Genomic DNA, 17,613 nt, shown 5'->3' with positions numbered 1-17,613 from the left:
TTGTAGATTTGTGTGAAGACCATGCAGATGTCCTTATGATTGTTATTCTAACACACCTTTATCCAAAACAACTTACAATGTTTACAGTTTACTATATATACAGGGGAGTTTTTTCAGAATCCATGTCCCTACCTGGGATTTTTAATCCAGTCAGGAATCCAGGGCTGGTGTCATAAAAGATCTTACCTTATGTCCATCTGAATGCTTTTTATTTATAGTGGTATTGATAGACATTTCTAATCGCGCTGCTTAACTTAGTGGAGAACTCGGAAGCTCACTTAGTCTGTTTCACAACAATGATTGTAATGTAATTTGAGGTGTTGCTAGGATACCAGACAAACTGGTGCTGCCACCACCAACTCTGATTTTAAGCCTGAAAAAGCACAGTTTCTCAAAAGAAAATATAAATATCATGGATTCCTGCACAGTTTTTTTTCTAAATTTCCATTCTTTACAAAAAGAATAGAGGAAAATGGTTTGCTACAAGTAGTACTTGTGTTTTTGTTCAAAATGGCCATATTGTAAGCATAAAAGTAGAAGTGGTTATTTTTTTGGTTTCCTTGCACCTCAGCTTGAACTTCAAATGTGTAACTGGTGACAAGACCACAAGTTTTTTCATTCTCATATGCTTACAAAATAATTCACCCTGAACTAAAACCAAAGCAGAGGAACGTAATATTTTGTTCACGATTTGATTAGAAGCAAATACTCCTGGTTGTTTCCAGCAGTGCTAGTCCCGAAGGGCTGTTTTTTATAAATATTTTCCCCTAAAATTCTGAAACTGTAGCATGTATTTAGTGATGCATGAGCAGTCACACAAATGATATCAGACCAGCATGAGTTTAGTTTTCAATGACAAGAAAGCAAAATATTCTAAACATGCTGTGCTGTTTTTATATCTATATGCAGTATAGGCAGATAACCCCTTTACTGAAGTACATGTTGTTTATATGCTCGAGATTCAGTGTCAATCATACTGTATGTTGTGATCATGTCTGATGAGAGCTTTGCAAAAAAACAAATAATTTAGCCATAAAATGCAACCCGATGTGCTTATATTGCTTGTATACCAATCTTCGTCACCCATGATATGGGTGTCCGCTGGGGAAATAAATGTTGTTTAATGTGACTGTGATTTTTAGGTTTCTTAGCTGCTTTTGTTAATTATTTTTAGCCAGATTGTGAAGGATCTCTATCTTGTTTCTTTGTTCATAAGCCTTACATTTCCATTGCAATAGTGGTCCTGAAAGTTCCTAAAACACGCAGATTCCTGATCGATATTCAAAGCATCAATATGGAGGTTCATCATGACTAGAAGGAAGCTATGTTGGTCTTTTTGAAGATGGATTTTGTACGTCTTGCGCTCCCATATAATGTGCTTCTATTCATCTTCAGGTTGTTCATCTTATATACGGTAGTAAGTAATGGGCAAGTGGTTTTTTTTGTCATGCAGGTTAAGTACTGCTAGAGCTGTCAAATTAATGGTGTTGTTCAGGGAGCTCTTTGAGATTTCTACTGCATTTCCTGAAGGAAATAGGTGAAAGAGCTGCCAGAGTAATGATAGGAAAAGGGCAATTAATAATAGTCGAGAAGTAGTGAATTTATTGCAGGGCAAGTGTGATACTGAGCAAACTGGATTAAGGTAAATAATAGTCAGGAGCAAAAGACGTTTAAAGATCAGGACTTGACCAGGTGTTATGAACAAAAGTCCCATGAACAAATCAGGATGGAAAAGTTCTCTCTGGATGACGGCAGAAGAGAAATTACATATATAGCGGTCATCTATGCATTTTTAGAAACTGTGGCCAGATTATGGGTTGTCATCAGGAAAAATTAGTAACATAAAAGGTGAGAGTTGTCCACAGGTTCATGCGATTGATGTGTTCGGTCAGACTGTAATGAGAGAGTGTGTTGATTAGTTAGAAATGCAACCATATGGAGGGACTAGATGAAAGTAGTATAAAAAAGAGTGTGGTGAGAACATTGCTATTGCTTTCCATTGCACAACGGATGTGAACAGCAATGCCTTCTGTCTTGGTGTGGTTAATGCAGCATTGTACAGTAGGTGACGGTGATCTGCATAATTTGATCAGGACCATAAGGGCTTATGCTTTGAAGACATTCCATTCAAGTGGCTCACAAATAAGATGGAGTTTTTAGACAGTGTGATAAAAGCACATGTGTATCTATGTTAAAGGAAGGTCATAGTGACTCCAAACAGAATTGTGGAAATCTTATTCTGATCTTTTAATATGTTGCATTTTTCTTCCAAGTGCTAAGGCAACTGGGCTTTTGCAGATGTGGATATGTCATGCTTTTGGGACATCTGCCCAAACAAGGAGCGAGTTAGACAGACCTGCTTCTGTCAAATTAATAGGAACAAGATTTTGTTTCACCAAAAGCCTTATGGTGATTAGTACTCACACTTATATTATTTCTCTCATCACACAAATAAAATGGCATTGGAAATCAACAAAGATGGTTTCACTGATGGATGAGAAACATATTCAGGCCAGCACCACAGTGCTTGTGAATGTTTTATCTTTGTTTTCTGCCTCGTGTAAACTAATATTAATTTAGATTTTTTTGTGTCCCAGTGCTCAATACATGTCTCTACTATATTATTCTAGAAAAAAAAAAAAACAGGACCCAAAAGCTGTTCTGATGACTGTGCATGCTGAGTCTGGTTACAGTAGGGTTATATCTCTTATTGATTTCTATGATTTGTGCTTCATGGAAATGTATTATATTGGAAATACAAGTAGGTAGCTGCGTCAGCATGCGTAGGCTACAAAGGAACAAGTAAAAGTTTATTCCGTGCTGAAAAGAGAAGAAAGGAAACACAACCATTTCGGCTGTGGTGCCTTCTTCTGGTGTGGAATATTGAAAATACTCCTTAGAAGTTTGCAAAGACAATCTGTATAGTCTTATGCTTCAGACAACAGGATCTTTGAAGCCTACCTATCAGGGTTTTAGATTAGATGTTATGAATATAAATGACCTCTTATTTTTGTCACTAAGAAAACTGAAAGCAGCTCATATCAGCTACAGCTTTGTCATGTGCAAACAATATTTTTTATAATTTCATTTTGTGGTTCTGATGGCTATTACCTAAAATTGTTGAAAATGATTAAGCACATATTACAATATTATATTTGTGGTAATCAAGAAGTTTGCAAACATTGAACAAGAGTAATAGACTCAGTAATTACTGTGATATTATTAATTTAAAAGAATATTGAGCTCTTCCAATATCGAACTTTCTCATGAAGGTTTATTGCAGCAGTTTGTCTAAACATTTGTTTTTTGAGTCTTGAACCTCATTGGATTTAATAGTGTTACTTTACCAGTCCTTGTAATTTATAACAATCATTACTGATTGCATCCGTTCTTTTTTTTGGGCTTTGTGCATAGTTTTGATCTTGCTGGGTGGAATTTGTCAATTGTTACTAACAGCATGAATCTGACTCAGACCTTCTGTTCTGTTCTTTCAGGTCAGTGATAAAAGAGTATCGAGAAATCATGGACTGCTAGAAGTTGTGGATGGCCAGCTCAGGATCAAACCAGTATGATTTTTCTTCTTTAATTCCCAGGACAATTGTTTTTTTTTTAATGAGGGTTTTGTTTTGCTTTGCTATAAAACAAACCCTTGTAGATATTTTTTCCCTTCAGTTTATTGTCCCTTCGGTGTTTTTGCCCAGTGTTTCCATAGTTATGTGTTCACTGTGGTAAATTAAAAATGTGCTTACAAGTTTACATTCCATTTAGTCTTCAGTTTTACACCTGACCTTGATGAAGCACATAAATTAATTTGCCAAACCAAAAAACTGATTTTCTTGGGAAACGCGTATTACAATTAATAATTTAACTGTGGTGGTATATTAAAGGGCTTTTATAGCCTTTCTAGTTTATATTAGCTTATCATTAAATGTACATTTTATATTAATAAAACACTTAAAAGCAGTCCAAAAAGGTACTGTTATTTTGAATATTTGTACTGTGGTGATTATTTACTTTTTCATTGATGTAAATTTTCAATGAATTAGATCTCTTAGGTACTTATCTAAATTAAAAACCCATTAGTCACTTGTGAGAAACCTTAGTACATTCATGTTTTCTAATTATTCATTCATTAGTGTAAAAGCATTGTATCTAAAAGTTATTTTTGATTCTGTACTTATTTACTTGTCAATGTTGTATTGTTAATACAATTTGGATTAAAAACCCTGTTTTATTTTAAATTCAAAACTGTAAACATCAAACTTTCAATCAGATATGCTTTTTTAACAGATCATTATCACTAATACTGTACATCAAGCAAATTATTACTTAGTGAATGAAACCAGTAGCTATAGGAAGGCAAGCATGGTATGCTAATATCATTGGATTATTCTTGCTGTGATCTATGAATGGCTTCTCATTAAACCTTTGTTTACTAGATTCCAAATAGAATTTCCCTGCAGGCTTTTTTTAAATGTACTGTATTGATATAGTATTGGTTTGTACAAACACCATTTAGATTGAAGGTTGAATTACAACCTCTAATAAATTATTATAATTTAAGTTAATTAGAAAAGCTTCCAACAGATTGAAATACAAAGGTTTAGGTGTAATTAACACCATAAACAGAGTAATAGAAAGTAGTATTCTTAACTTCATGGAATATATCTCATCATTTAATAAGTCCCACTAAGGTGTGTTTGATAGTCCTCACCCTATCGTGTTTTAAACTAGCTCAGTATAGTTAGTAATTTGACAGAGTTTATTATTCAGCTTGCAGAGGAATTGAGGTGTAGCAGCAGACTTTGTACCAGCAATTACTGTTGAAACAGTTGCTTATAATAGGATTTCAGGTTTATGACTCATCTAAGAGCTCAGGAAACTCACATTGAGTCAGTGTCCAGGTGAGGCTTGAGCCTGCAAACTTTGTCTTAACCACAGGATGTCCTTATACTGGATGTTTTAACCTAGAATCTATCTCTGCATTAAAACCTTCCTGAGATACAGTCCTATACAGTTAGGACAGATATATTTATCTAATGTTCCTACACTGGTGGGGAGTTTTTACATTTATGGAAGCAAAACATAGTGATCAAATGGTGGTATAAAAGGAGACTTTTGATTTTTTTTTATGCTCTTCATTTTTTTACTTGCTAGTCATAGACAAAGAAATTTAGTAAACTGAAAATCGAAAAACTGGTAACCTAATATTTTGCATGGTGAACAGTTTGAGCTAGAGTGTAAATCTTAATATCAAAAGTGATAACCATCCATCTCCAATAAATGAAATGATGCAGTTGATATTAAGGCAATAAAAGAAACATTGCTTGAGAACAGTGTTATAGGAGGATGTTCCCATGTGAAAGTGAAGTTGAAATGTAATTTGTGTGTCTGAAAATCATGTTGAGAGATCATTAATGTCTCCTACTGAAAGTCTGGTAGAGTGAGTTATAAGGTTATTTTTGGCATTTGAAAAACATTCCAGGATCCTTTCTAAGTGTATTCTATTATCACATTTTCTTTGCAAACATAAATACAACTGTCTTGGAAACCTAATGTTCTTTAACATATTTACCATTGAAAAGAGAAAGACTCTTTGTTTCATATGACATAGAACATATCACCTGTTAGCAGTGCAAGAAATGTAATTCGCACAAGATGGCTGAACAAATTTACTAATGACACTAGTGTGTTCTTTTTTTCAAAAATTGAAAGAAATTCAATTTCATTTCAGACATTGGTTCCTGTGAAGTTGTACAATTTGAACAAAGTAGGGTCAGATATTGTAATTAGATCCATAATTACAGACTAACCTCTAATACTCTAAGGAATAACCAGCATATTTCAGATTCATTTCCTCCTGATTTAAATAGCCAAAATAAATCATTTGAAATACATTTGTTGACCTTTTTCTTTCATAAGGGTTAAGATCACTGGGCCACAGATATAGTCAGTCCTCGGCTAATTAATGCAGCTTCTAATCAAAAAGCACAGCTCCATTGTTAGTGACAAAAGCAGGCATAACCTTAGGTTTCATTTATTCTTTAGCACCATATCCTATGATAAAAAAAGAGAAACAAGGGAAAAATCTTTGAACTCATCTGAGGAAGTGGACTATGGCCTTGTTGAAATGTTTCAAAGTTTTTTATGTTTGAGAAAATGTAAATATTATTTTTTGTGTATGTAAGAAGAGGTAATATATGAAGTTAACATTGACAAGCTGTTCAGGAAAAGTAGAACCACTATCCTTTTGTACTGTAGGGTGCATCTGTGAAGCCAGGGCATCTGGACTGAGAGATATAAAGTCTTAGATACAGTATAATCATTACATCACTTTTGGGTTTTTAAAAAGGCAACATTTGTCTGTTAAGTTGTCCTTATGCCTGAGAAAATCAATGTCCTTTCCAGCTGAAATTCTAAAGACAAGAAATCAGCAAACCTCTTTACAAAAAAAGGAAAAAATTGTAACCTCTATAGAGTTGCTGACAATTCCTGCAGTGTAGTCTTCTTTCTTAGTGTGAGATTTAAGTGTCTGTCCACTTTTATCTGTAAATTACCCTCCCTTCTGTGCAGTAAGGCTGAAGCATGTCATTTGGGCTTTTTCCATTGCATTTTCACTTATGACTTCAAGTCTTTTAGTGAGTGTTTCAGTGCTTTTCTTTTCTCTTTGATGAGGTTGGTTGTTCAGAGAGTGTAGTCAATTATAGATTTAAGAATACATTATCATGTTTGTTCTGCATCCGACAATACATTGAAATGTGTTTACAATAAACAAGTATTTCATTGCATACCCTAAGTTATCCTATTGGCTCATTAACAAGGAGTATTAGTTTTAATTTTTTAAAATGTATTTAAATTGACATTGTTTCATTTCAAGTTTCATTGCTGTTGATTTATGATGTAAAAAAATAAATTTGTTGACAGTGGGTGTCTACAAGGTTAATTCATGTTTCATTTTATAATTGGATCTGTGTGTATCCATTTGAACATCGAGTAAAGTGGTTTTAGCAAGACTTCAAAGTAGTTGCTATAATCAATATCAATTTGTGGTGCCAAATTAGAAGTTTTGAAGCTAATGCTTTCCATGAAATATGGCTATAATGTGATTGCTACTTAAAAATGTTCAAAAAAATGTTTTGGAATCATTTTTACTCTCATTAATTATCTGAAGCAAGATGTCAATGTTTTTTTTTAAACATTGCCTGGAAACACTGTCTTGAACATGTTACCTCTCAAGACAGGAGACCTTACAGTCTGAATAAAATCCATCCATCCGTTTTCTAACCACGTTATCCAATACAGGGTCACAGGGGGGTCAGAGCATATCCCAGTAAGCAGTGGGTTCTAGGAAGGCCAGTTCATCACAGGGCAAAACACACATACATGCACACACTCACAGCAGGGCCAATTTCCCCAATTAACCTACCAGCATGTCTCTGGACAATTGGAGTAAACTACAGCTCTAAATAAAATGTAATTGAAAGTTCAAATAACTTAATTCCACCTAAAAATAGATTGCTTACTCTCCAACAATTTTTTTCTTTTTCACTCCAGTGCCCTATTTGGCTTTTTTATTAACATTTTCTGGTTATAGAGTTTATAAACTGAAAAAAAACTGTATACACTTTTCTACTCATTGTGGATTTTGGTTTCCATAAGATCACTGGAAAATGATTTTTTATCAGTCATGATTCAGTCCTTATGAAAAAATCCACTAAAATAATGCTGTTTGATCAGTTTTAGACAGACACCGGTAAGTAGCAGCTTAGAAAAGTGTTTGCTTATAGGATTGCTGATTGTGTTTATTGCACCTGTTTGCTGGAAGGCTTTTCCTTGAATTGGACAAACATTAAGCATACGCTTTTGTGGTCCACTGTATTATTTTACTATATCTTGATCGATTAAATTCGGATAAATTTCTCTTTTTTTTCCCTTCCTTACAGACTCACTTAAATCCCTGTTTCTATCAGTCCTCCCTTGATGACCTTCCCCACCCCCTGGAGAAAGATAAATGGCACCCTCTCTTCCCTGGAGACCTTTTTTCTCTTCTCCCAGGAAAATACATTTACAGGGTCATCTCCACCAACTGTGACAGCACTCAGAGGTATCTCCAAAAACGATGCGCTGCAGGGATTAGGCTTCTGTAAAGCATTCCGCTTGCACTCAAAGTGCAGCAAGGATTCAAACAGACCTGCCTATACAAACAAACACTCTTACCCGAAGGTTGTTAGTGTTGTGTTGTTAGTGTAAAGATGTTCTCCTTTTTGTTTTACCTCCCCCCCCCGAATTTCTTTTTTTGAAATAATGCAACGGTTAATGTTTTTTCAGAGCTGGTTTTATTACCTTCTGTAACAATCCATCAGTAATTCCTGCTTTTAATTTGAATTTGGAGGACATCTAAAAAACACGTCACATACCTTTGAGCTAGGGAGAAAAACATGTATGAAACTGCAAATGGAACCATGCAATATAACATTTTCTTGTTTCAATTCATAATTGCCAGTTTCAGCTTTTATTTCATTTTGTACCTAATTTGGAATTGCCAGCTATATGTTTTTGGCTTTTTGTCTCCCTGGCTAAGACATATCAGAGAACCAAGAAGTGTGGCCAACCGTTGAGGCACTCATTTTTTAACACATCACATGTTAGATCTGTTCCTCACTGTCAGCACTGCTAGCCTGCAAGTGCCCGGAGGTGGCTGTGGTCTCTGTATCATCAGGATTTAAGAGACCCTGGTTCATTAATCCCACCCGACCCTCATCCTGGTCTCAGTCGTCTAGTGACATGACCCAAGATCGAACCCGCAGCACCCAGATCGGAGACCTCAGCCCGCACTTTTACCAGCTGAGCCGCAGAGGACCCCCACAACCTTAACATTTTAGATTTAAGTGACAATTTATTAGCTTTCTTTACCTCAGAACTGAACACAGGCAGATAGCTAAAACAGGGTCACGTCAAAATTATACCCCAATTGTAAGTTAAAAGCCCAGAACTTCATTGTTGATTTTCCTGGATAGACATTAAAGCTTCCGTGAATAATCAGGTTTTTAATTTACGGTAGGAGAGTGGGTTTTTATTTAATGCAGACCTTATGCGGCTAGTAAATGATTTAGCAAAACAGCGTTTAGTTAAAAGCCACCTTCTTAATCTTTTCTTACATGAAAAATTAAAAATGATCAATGCTAAATACATATCATATACTAAATGTATATCATATTGGAAATGAAAAATACAAGGCTGGATGCTTCTGAAGTACAAATGATTTTATTTATTTAAAAAAAACAATATGGAAGAGAGGGTGCTTTTGAAATGCATACTATTGACTCAATCCTCTGCATCTTTGATGTGCTTTGATGTTTGAAGTACAAGATTAAAAAACACAAAACAAAGCATTGAAGCCACTCGGGGTATCCAGCAGTGGCTGATTGCTGTAGTAAAAGACATTTTGGGAACAAAAAAAAAAGTTAGACATGATTATTCATCATGCGGTTCTTGGTAACAGAAGAATCAAAGGTTGGAGGAGATTTAATTATGATAAACTTTCTGTTGACCTTTCCTTCTCCACTTCAATCACAACAAATCGTTGACTTAGTATTGGAAGCATATACACTGTGAAATATGACATATTCTGATATGGGCATTTCTTACTTGCGGACAAGCAAAGCAAATTGGTAGAATATTCAGTACCTTTCAAATGGCATTTAACTTAATGGTAAAGTATATTGGCACACAGCTTTGTGTTCTAAGTAAACTCTCCTGCATTGCTGCATTAAGGTAACAAAAAACTGTATTCAATGGGCTTCCTAAGCATGCAAAAAAATCCACTTTAAATTAAAAGGCATGATGTTTTGTTTAGTTTAAGTTAAATTAAAAAGCAGGGGTTTTTATGTTTGTTTGTTTTTACCCTAGGAACAGCCAGGCCTTGGCTGATGATGATGATGATGATGTATCCGTTACTGAAACATCCCTTCTATCACCAAGAGTGGGTGAAAAGCCAGGGGCTCAGGGTAGAAGGAATGATTTGAGGGACAAGACTCTGGGGCTAACCCAGGAATATCCAGAAACTTCAGAAAGCTCCATGGAGAAGGAATGCAAAGCCAAGACTGATGTGCCTCCTTCAAAAAACATTGTGAGTAAAACCATTTCTGGACCTTCACTGATACTTGTGGGAGAGTTTGGGGAGAGTGTCTAGACCATGTCAATAGTCTGCAAACGTATAGACGAAACTTGCTGCACAGCTCAACAGTACACATCATCATGCTTCGGAAAATCAGACAGTGTCTTGTGAAAAAAGTAAATGTGGGGTGCGGTATTGCAAATTTAAATCCTGTTCAATTGATTTCCTTCGAAGTTCTGACTGCGACCTGCAGCTGGTTGCCGTGGGTGTAAGTTGGTGTGTTTTGTCAGGGCGGTTCAGCGGAAGGTGGCAGGACTGAAGAGGGGAAAAGCATGCAGAGGAAGAGAGTGCTGCCAGCGTGGATGTTGCAGGGTGCTGCAGGAGCACAGCGCACCCTGAAGTCTACAGGTAGAGTAGCGAGCTTTCCTTGTTTTTCTGCCTCCTCACTCTTTGCCTGCTCTTTCTTTGATCAGGCTTTTGTTTGGTGTCATGATAAATTAAGGGGGAACTGCAGTGCTATGTTTATATTTTGGGGTTAGAAAAAATCAGCATTGGTGAGAGTATTTCAACCCATAATAAAGGAACAAGGTACGGTACCTCATAAAACCTCTAAATGACATCACAGAATAGACTAATTTTCCGGGTATGCGTAGCAACAAGACTTTCGGTGATGTGAAGTGGCCTTATTTCATCGTAAACAAGCAGGTTTGTGAATACACCTCTTTTAATCCAATAGGGTCTTCGAGGTGGTTTTGCCGACAAATACTACTTACTTGTTAACTCTGCATGTGGATCATGTTGGAACATTTCGGCGGTGAAGTGTCTGCTGCACAACCTGTACTTATTCGCTCGTACAGCACATGACGTTAGTCATTCTGGTGATTTGTGAGTGGGAAAGGCCGCCTCACAGCGCAATTCTCGCAAACTCTCGCTCTGACCCGTGGGGAGACCAGGGATTCGCAACTATACAGTACTTTCACAAAGTTCACCGTTTTGTGCTTAATTCAAAATTTATAATATTTTTCCATACGGTCATTTTTTTTGTTCACGGCAGTTCCCCTTTAAGCAACCGATCTCTGTGCTTCATCTTGTTGCATTATAGTTTTGAGTCGTTGGCCGGGACTCCAGCAGGTGCAACACACTTAGATTGTCTTGATTATTGTGAAAAGCTTACATAAGAATAAGTGGTTGCAATTATTCCCCATCTAAGTTACGGACAAGAGAACTCCCTAACGGTGTTTAACTGTACAATCTATAAAAGGTACAATCATAACACTTTCAAAATCGTCAGATTGCTAGAGCAAAGCTTATTTTGATTTTTTTTTTACATCGCAGGAGTGTTACAGGAAATCAAATGCTCTCTAAAAGGTTTTTTGAAGAGCAGGTGGATTTTGTGGATTTTATTGGTGTGTTTTGTAAAATTAAAAAACAACAATTTATGTCCTGCTTTAAATGTTTTTTTCATTAAGAATAAACATCACATTGGGTTAGAAACCATCCAATAAAACATTCCTGGTGCCCTTTGGTAATCTATGAAAGTGTCATCTTTAAATGTTTTGGTTCTTATGAGTGTTTATCTCAAAACATACAAACAATTATAAAAAAAAATTGAAACATCTGCTCCACTGTAAAAGAAAAGGCTAGTATGAAAGATCTTAGAGTAATTTCAGTTTGATTAATGGCTTTCTAACTCCCTTGATGTAGTACTATAGAATTTCAAATTGATTGCATAGCCTTCAAACACTTTCTTTTCCATTAGAACTGTGCCACTAAAACGCACAACAGATGGTAAATAAGAATGAGCGGAAGAGATTGAAATTCAAGTATAACCATGCAATTTGAGTTTTAGGAAAGTAAGGATTAAGTAGGAGTGAATCCAAAGCAGAAGAATTTGTTTTAAAGATCCTTCTTTTTTGCAGACCTCTGTCGACGCCTGAGTCAAGGATGATTTAGCATATGTTATCTAGTCTAACCTCACCTGGCTGTGAACCGTGCACGCTGGCCCACTTTATGTATATCACCATTGGGCCCTTTAGTGTGATGTCTACACTTACTACACTACACTTGTCTGCACGTGTTCATATTTTCTTAGTCTTTTTTTATGTGTAGGTCAACTAATGTCCAGTGGACATAATTAAAAACTGGCTTTGAATTTTACCATGGATAGACTAACTTTGTCCACTGCTGAAGTGCAGCATTTACCTGGTGCCAGCTGCCCCCCTACACAGCAGATCAGTGTGTAGAAAAATTACAAGAAATTGGATGAAAATGTTCTGGAAGGCACGATTTTGGAAACTCAGAATTTAGTGAAAACACCCATGCTCTTAAAAAAGCAATGCTGTGAGATCTGTAATGACCAATCAATAAGAACCTTTATTTAAAATCTTATCTGAAAGTTGTTCGAATAAAACTATTTTTACAGAAGTTGGGTTATACCATGAAACTGTAATTTCTTTGTCTTCATTGCACAAGTAAATGGTGATTTGGGGACTACAAGAGTTCTGCGGCCAAAAGAAACTTGTTTCTCAGTCCAATGTAAAGATCTCATTTCACCAACTGAGTACTGGCAGTGTTTCTTTGTTGGATGTTTCTGCAGTTATGATGGAAACAGTCCGCACAGACAGTGTGAACTGTTCCCAAGTTTTGGCGAGTGTCATGTTTCACTTGTTGTGTTGTTCAGTGTAGTGCTCAGTCAGCTGCCACTTTTTTCAGTCATATTTCAATCTTGATTTCTTCTCGCCTAGTGCAGGATAAGTATTTTTTCATCAATCATAAAAATTCTGCTGCCAAGCAAGCATTTGGCAGTTTGTTATTTGACATCTAAATATCTATGATTATAGCAGTGTCAACAGTGAAAAGTCCCATAAGCAATAAACCTGAAAAAACGCAGCCTTGGATTAAAAAAAAACATTTTAATTCAACATTTCAATGTGCATTGTGTTAATGGTGGAAACCTAATGGTAAGAAAACTATATTTAATGCACCTTAAATATTGTAGCACTTAAATAACTGTCTTGTTAGAATGCCTTTTAGGATGCTCTTTGAAAGAGGGTGAATGCTTTATTATTATTATTATTATTATTATTATTATTATTATTATTATTATTATGAGAATGATGCAGTTGATCCATGAGATTTAGACACCAGAAGCGTTTGATGCAGACTTTTAGAAAATCATGTTGATCATTTATCATAACAGTAGTTGTGCTGATCCCAAGACAATAATCCTTTATTGAGCAAGAATAATAACGCAGTGTTTTTTTTTCTATACAGAATTCACAAACTTTCAAGAATAGCCTCTTTTTCTTTTGTCCCCGCTTTAAAGTAAACAAATAGTGCAAAATGTAAAAAGAACAAAGCATGTTTGTGTGGGTTTCCAGTAGATGCCTTGGTTCCCCCCCGCAGTCCAAAGACATACTAGTAGGTTAACTGGCTTCAGGGAAAACTGGCGGTTAGAACAGGGACCTACTGAAGCACAGCAAAAACACGATGGTCTGCGTTTTACTTCAAAATCTCATTAGCCACATCATCATAGTGCAATTTGCATTGTAAATACTGAGACGATGCGGTAGTTGATTGAATCGATTTTTTTTCTTAGGATAACAAGATTAAGCACCTCGCATTGTTATGCAAGTGCAGAACTTGAGCCAGTTTTGTTTGATTTTTCGAAGAATTAACATTGCTGAAATGAGCTGATTAAAACTCTGTATAAATAACTAATCAGAAATTTCAGAGATTTAAGTAAACACAAGTACACAAGAAAGATACAACCATGTCCTGCTGGAGTAATGAAGACAGCTGTCAATGTGATTAACGTGATACAGGTCTCTAACTGACATCCGTGACCAAACTCTGGTCTGCTTTATAAAGTGGTTGGCTAAAACTTAAATCCACAATGCTGCTAAACTAAAGATAGGCTAAATGCAGAAAAAGGACAACAATGTTTTTAATGATCAGACTTCAGGATTAGTGCTGCCTGGATTGTGTTAATGTTGAGGGAGAACATACTCGATACTACGTTTTTAAGGTTTTTCATTTTGTCCGTGTCTCACATTTTTTATAAAAACTCATAACAGTTCTTTGTCCACATTTTGTGGGATTTGATTTGAGAGCTACTGTATGGTTAATGTATTTAATTCAATATTTTGCATCTGAGTGATGCAATAATTCTGTGCACCAGTATAAACCATTTTATTATAATCTTGAATGTTGTATTTTAGCGCTTTAAATTAAAACATGGCACGTGATTCGTCTGTTTTAAATTTCCATTTTATTTATTTTCTACATATTCGTAAGCAGGATCATTTGGCATGGGTTTGTTAAAGATGAACACTGACAGAAATGTACTATTACTCTGCAGTCAATGCTGTACTGTAGTCGCTGTTTGACTGAACAAGCAGTTCTGACTGCCATTTGTAACTAGAACAAAACCTGCTACATAGTGGTTAATCTTTGTTTTCCTGATTAGACTCATTTGTTGGAGTTACGTGGTTTGGAAGCTTGTATCATCTGCCCAAGCTTTGACTGATCAGAAATAATGAACTAATAACATCCAGCCCTGGGGATGTGTCTGTACTGTTCCTGCCTGTGCGTGACCTAAACCCCCATCCCATCCAGAAGGATGTTAATAGAATACATGTGGTAAAATTTCCCCAGGTGGAAATGTAATTATGAAATGTGTTTGAAGCATATGAGTTAATAATTCCTTTGTTAGAGGAATATTACATTTAAAGATCGGTGGAGAAGAACAATACAAAATGACTGTCCAGCATAGGTGCAAGTGTGATTAATTTATTGTAATAGGTTTTGATGTTATCACAACAAGGGGAGAATCCATGTGCAAACAGAGGTTAGTCATTCTGTGGCATTTTACGCTTGAGTTCTTAATAAGATAATATATCTTTTGTGAGGAATTAAGGTGGCAAAGGAGGTGCAAATCTTTTAACCTCTATCTATGTTTAATTGGACAATTTAGCGATGGCTTGTTCATTCATTTAAATCATGTTCTATTACATCTCAGCTATATGACCTTTATTTGCCATTGATTTTTGCACCTGTTTAGATTAATTTGAACATAAACTGAATTAAAATAACATTTTACATGTGATCTTTTAGTAATTGATTTTGTAGGTTAAAGCTCAGGAATAAAACTGCTTCTATACATCTGTAAGATACCGTGCAGTAATTCAACTATACAGCACATAGCATATACAGGGACAGAATGGAGTCAATGTACAGTATGCATGCTTTTTATATTTCACATCAGTATCCATCACACTGCCTTTTTCCATTTATCCAGTATGGACTCACAAAATGTTCTTTGTTTGGCCTTCTTTGTGATCTCTTTTTTTGCATGTCAATGTTTGTTGCATTAGTTGACTGTATCCTAGTTTTCCTGAAATAATATTCCTGAAATATAGTCTTACTGAGTCCTAAATTTGAGGGCTTTTACAAGGTGTTGAATCTTAGCCATGAGAATGCCTAATAATCTATCAAGATCTGAGATGTTTTATTTTAGATGTTTATATTTAGAATGGACTGATGTTTTGAATCAATTAATAAATTCATTTCTTTCCAGAATGGTTTCCCATTTGCTTGACTTCTTGTAGACATCTAAGAATAATTTAAACATTAATTTAGTAGAAATATTCTTAGTAATACTCTATTCAATGGAAGAGGAGACTAATTGAGATCTCATAGTTTTGGATGTTTATGGTATTTTTTTCTTTCTGTTTTTACTATATAATAGAAAGTTGTTTTAATGTTATGATTCCTTTTGGACAATTACTTTCCAGGATCTAAAATTTTCACTTTGTATTCTTCTGTTACAAATTCCATCTTTGATTCTCACACTCCATATTTAAACTAAATTGTTCTGTTGTGCTTTGTAAATTGGATCTTTAACTTCATATTTCCAATTTCGTGTGGAAGGATTTTAGCTGATTTAAATTATATCAGATCTATTTAAGTCTGCCACAGAAATTGTGTTGTCCTATTGTCTATGGAGTAATTACTTCTGTATTCTGAATGGATTGCATGATAGTTTACGCTAGCCTCAATAACAGCTTGTTTGGGGTGGAATACAATGTCATGAATCTAAAATGTAATAATCATGTTTATACTACTGTTTGGGTTTGTTATCCAAAAAAACCTGCAATATGGTGATTTTATTGTTCTTTTTTGTTAAACCTTGTGTTAATGGAGGTCTTAATAGATTAATGAAACAGGGTACTCATTTGAAGGGACTGTCACTGAGGTGAAAGTTGTGCTCAGCTGCTTTTCACAATTGAAGGCAGCATTATTCTTTCTTACCTTTAATACAGTACAAAACTGCATTGTGATTGATTAGCCATTTAGGCTGTTTGTAGAGCACATTAGCAAAATGTGTGGTTGGCACAATCCTTGTGTACTTGCTTGGTGACTAAACCATTCATTAACACAGCAAGCCAGAGACAAGATGAATGCCTTGCCAAAAATAAAAGCTCTGTTAATGAATGTACAGAATAGGGTGCAAGATATTGATAATGAGTATGCTATATTTGTAGCTTTCCATCCTTGAAAGAACACTTCTTACCTACAGCTGATGTTCTGTAGTATGACTAATAGTTTCAGGCTTTGCACAAACATCCTTAGATGTTTGTGTTTCCTTCGAGCTGCTCTTAGTGAAAGAATCAGAAGCTTTCTATGGTTATCTGTTTAATACTTGTTGGCTTTTGAAAAACTTCACTAGTGGAAACACTCAAGGGGAGCTTTTATCAGTTTGACGTTAGTATTACAATTGACTCACACAGGATTTAATATTTAACTTCTTAGGATAAAAAATAAATATTATATATATTTTTTTCTGATTACTGTCTGGATAGCTAACACTTTTGTTTTGTCAAGGCCACTGTGAACTGAAAAGTAAAAAAAGGTGTTATGTTTGGTGGGCAGTGTAGGACACAAGGAGGGATAACGTGGTTTTATTTAAAAGGGCAACAGAGTGTAAGCAGCTAGCAGGACTGATTTAGTTTTCTGTCTCAGATTTTGGAGACCTTTTTGCATTTGCTTTCCAACTAGGAATTAACATTTCGACCAGTTCATTTGACAGTAATCTTCAGTAGAAATCTCCTGCTTTAGTCACTTGAAATGCACATTCCATCATCCTACATTATGGTTAAGAAAGGATCAAGCTTTTTAGTGAAGGTGGGAAGTCACAAAGTATGACATTTAAAAAGCTTGAATTTCAATATTTTTGATGTTCTTGTGTTTCAAATAGGGCACAAAACACACCTTGTTAAAACAAAATGAATTGTGAAATCCTTCTAAACTATAATTATCTTGTTATTCATTGACATGTTTCATAATGGACTTTTCTAAATAAATTATGAAGGTTTGTTATCTTAAGTCTTTAGATTTTGTTGCCAGGGCAACAAGAAATATTTACTTGCACATTTGAAAAATAACAGATGTCTTAATTACGTTAAAAGACATGATTGGTGCGGTTGTGTAGTAAA

General features: G+C 35.3%; 1 protein-coding gene across 5 annotated transcripts in view; it reads left to right on the top strand.

Moving 5' to 3' along the window:
• Positions 1 to 17,613, top strand: part of aplf (aprataxin and PNKP like factor) — a 41,619-nt gene that overhangs the window by 6,430 nt on the left and 17,576 nt on the right. For 4 of the 5 annotated variants that reach the window (XM_088609918.1, XM_088609916.1, XM_088609917.1 and 1 more), the window contains exons 3-6: positions 3,495 to 3,566; positions 7,944 to 8,104; positions 9,910 to 10,129; positions 10,408 to 10,525. In XM_088609918.1, coding sequence (XP_088466044.1) covers positions 3,495 to 3,566; positions 7,944 to 8,104; positions 9,910 to 10,129; positions 10,408 to 10,525 — 571 coding nt within the window. The remainder of the gene's footprint in view (positions 1 to 3,494; positions 3,567 to 7,943; positions 8,105 to 9,909; positions 10,130 to 10,407; positions 10,526 to 17,613) is intronic. The other variant, XM_088609919.1, reaches the window with a different exon arrangement.

Source organism: Lepisosteus platostomus, chromosome 17 (assembly GCF_059453375.1).
Source record: "Lepisosteus platostomus isolate fLepPlt1 chromosome 17, fLepPlt1.hap1, whole genome shotgun sequence".
Classification (NCBI taxonomy): domain Eukaryota; kingdom Metazoa; phylum Chordata; class Actinopteri; order Semionotiformes; family Lepisosteidae; genus Lepisosteus; species Lepisosteus platostomus.
Note: the sequence above shows the minus strand (reverse complement) of the source record. Positions and strands in the feature narration are given on the sequence as shown.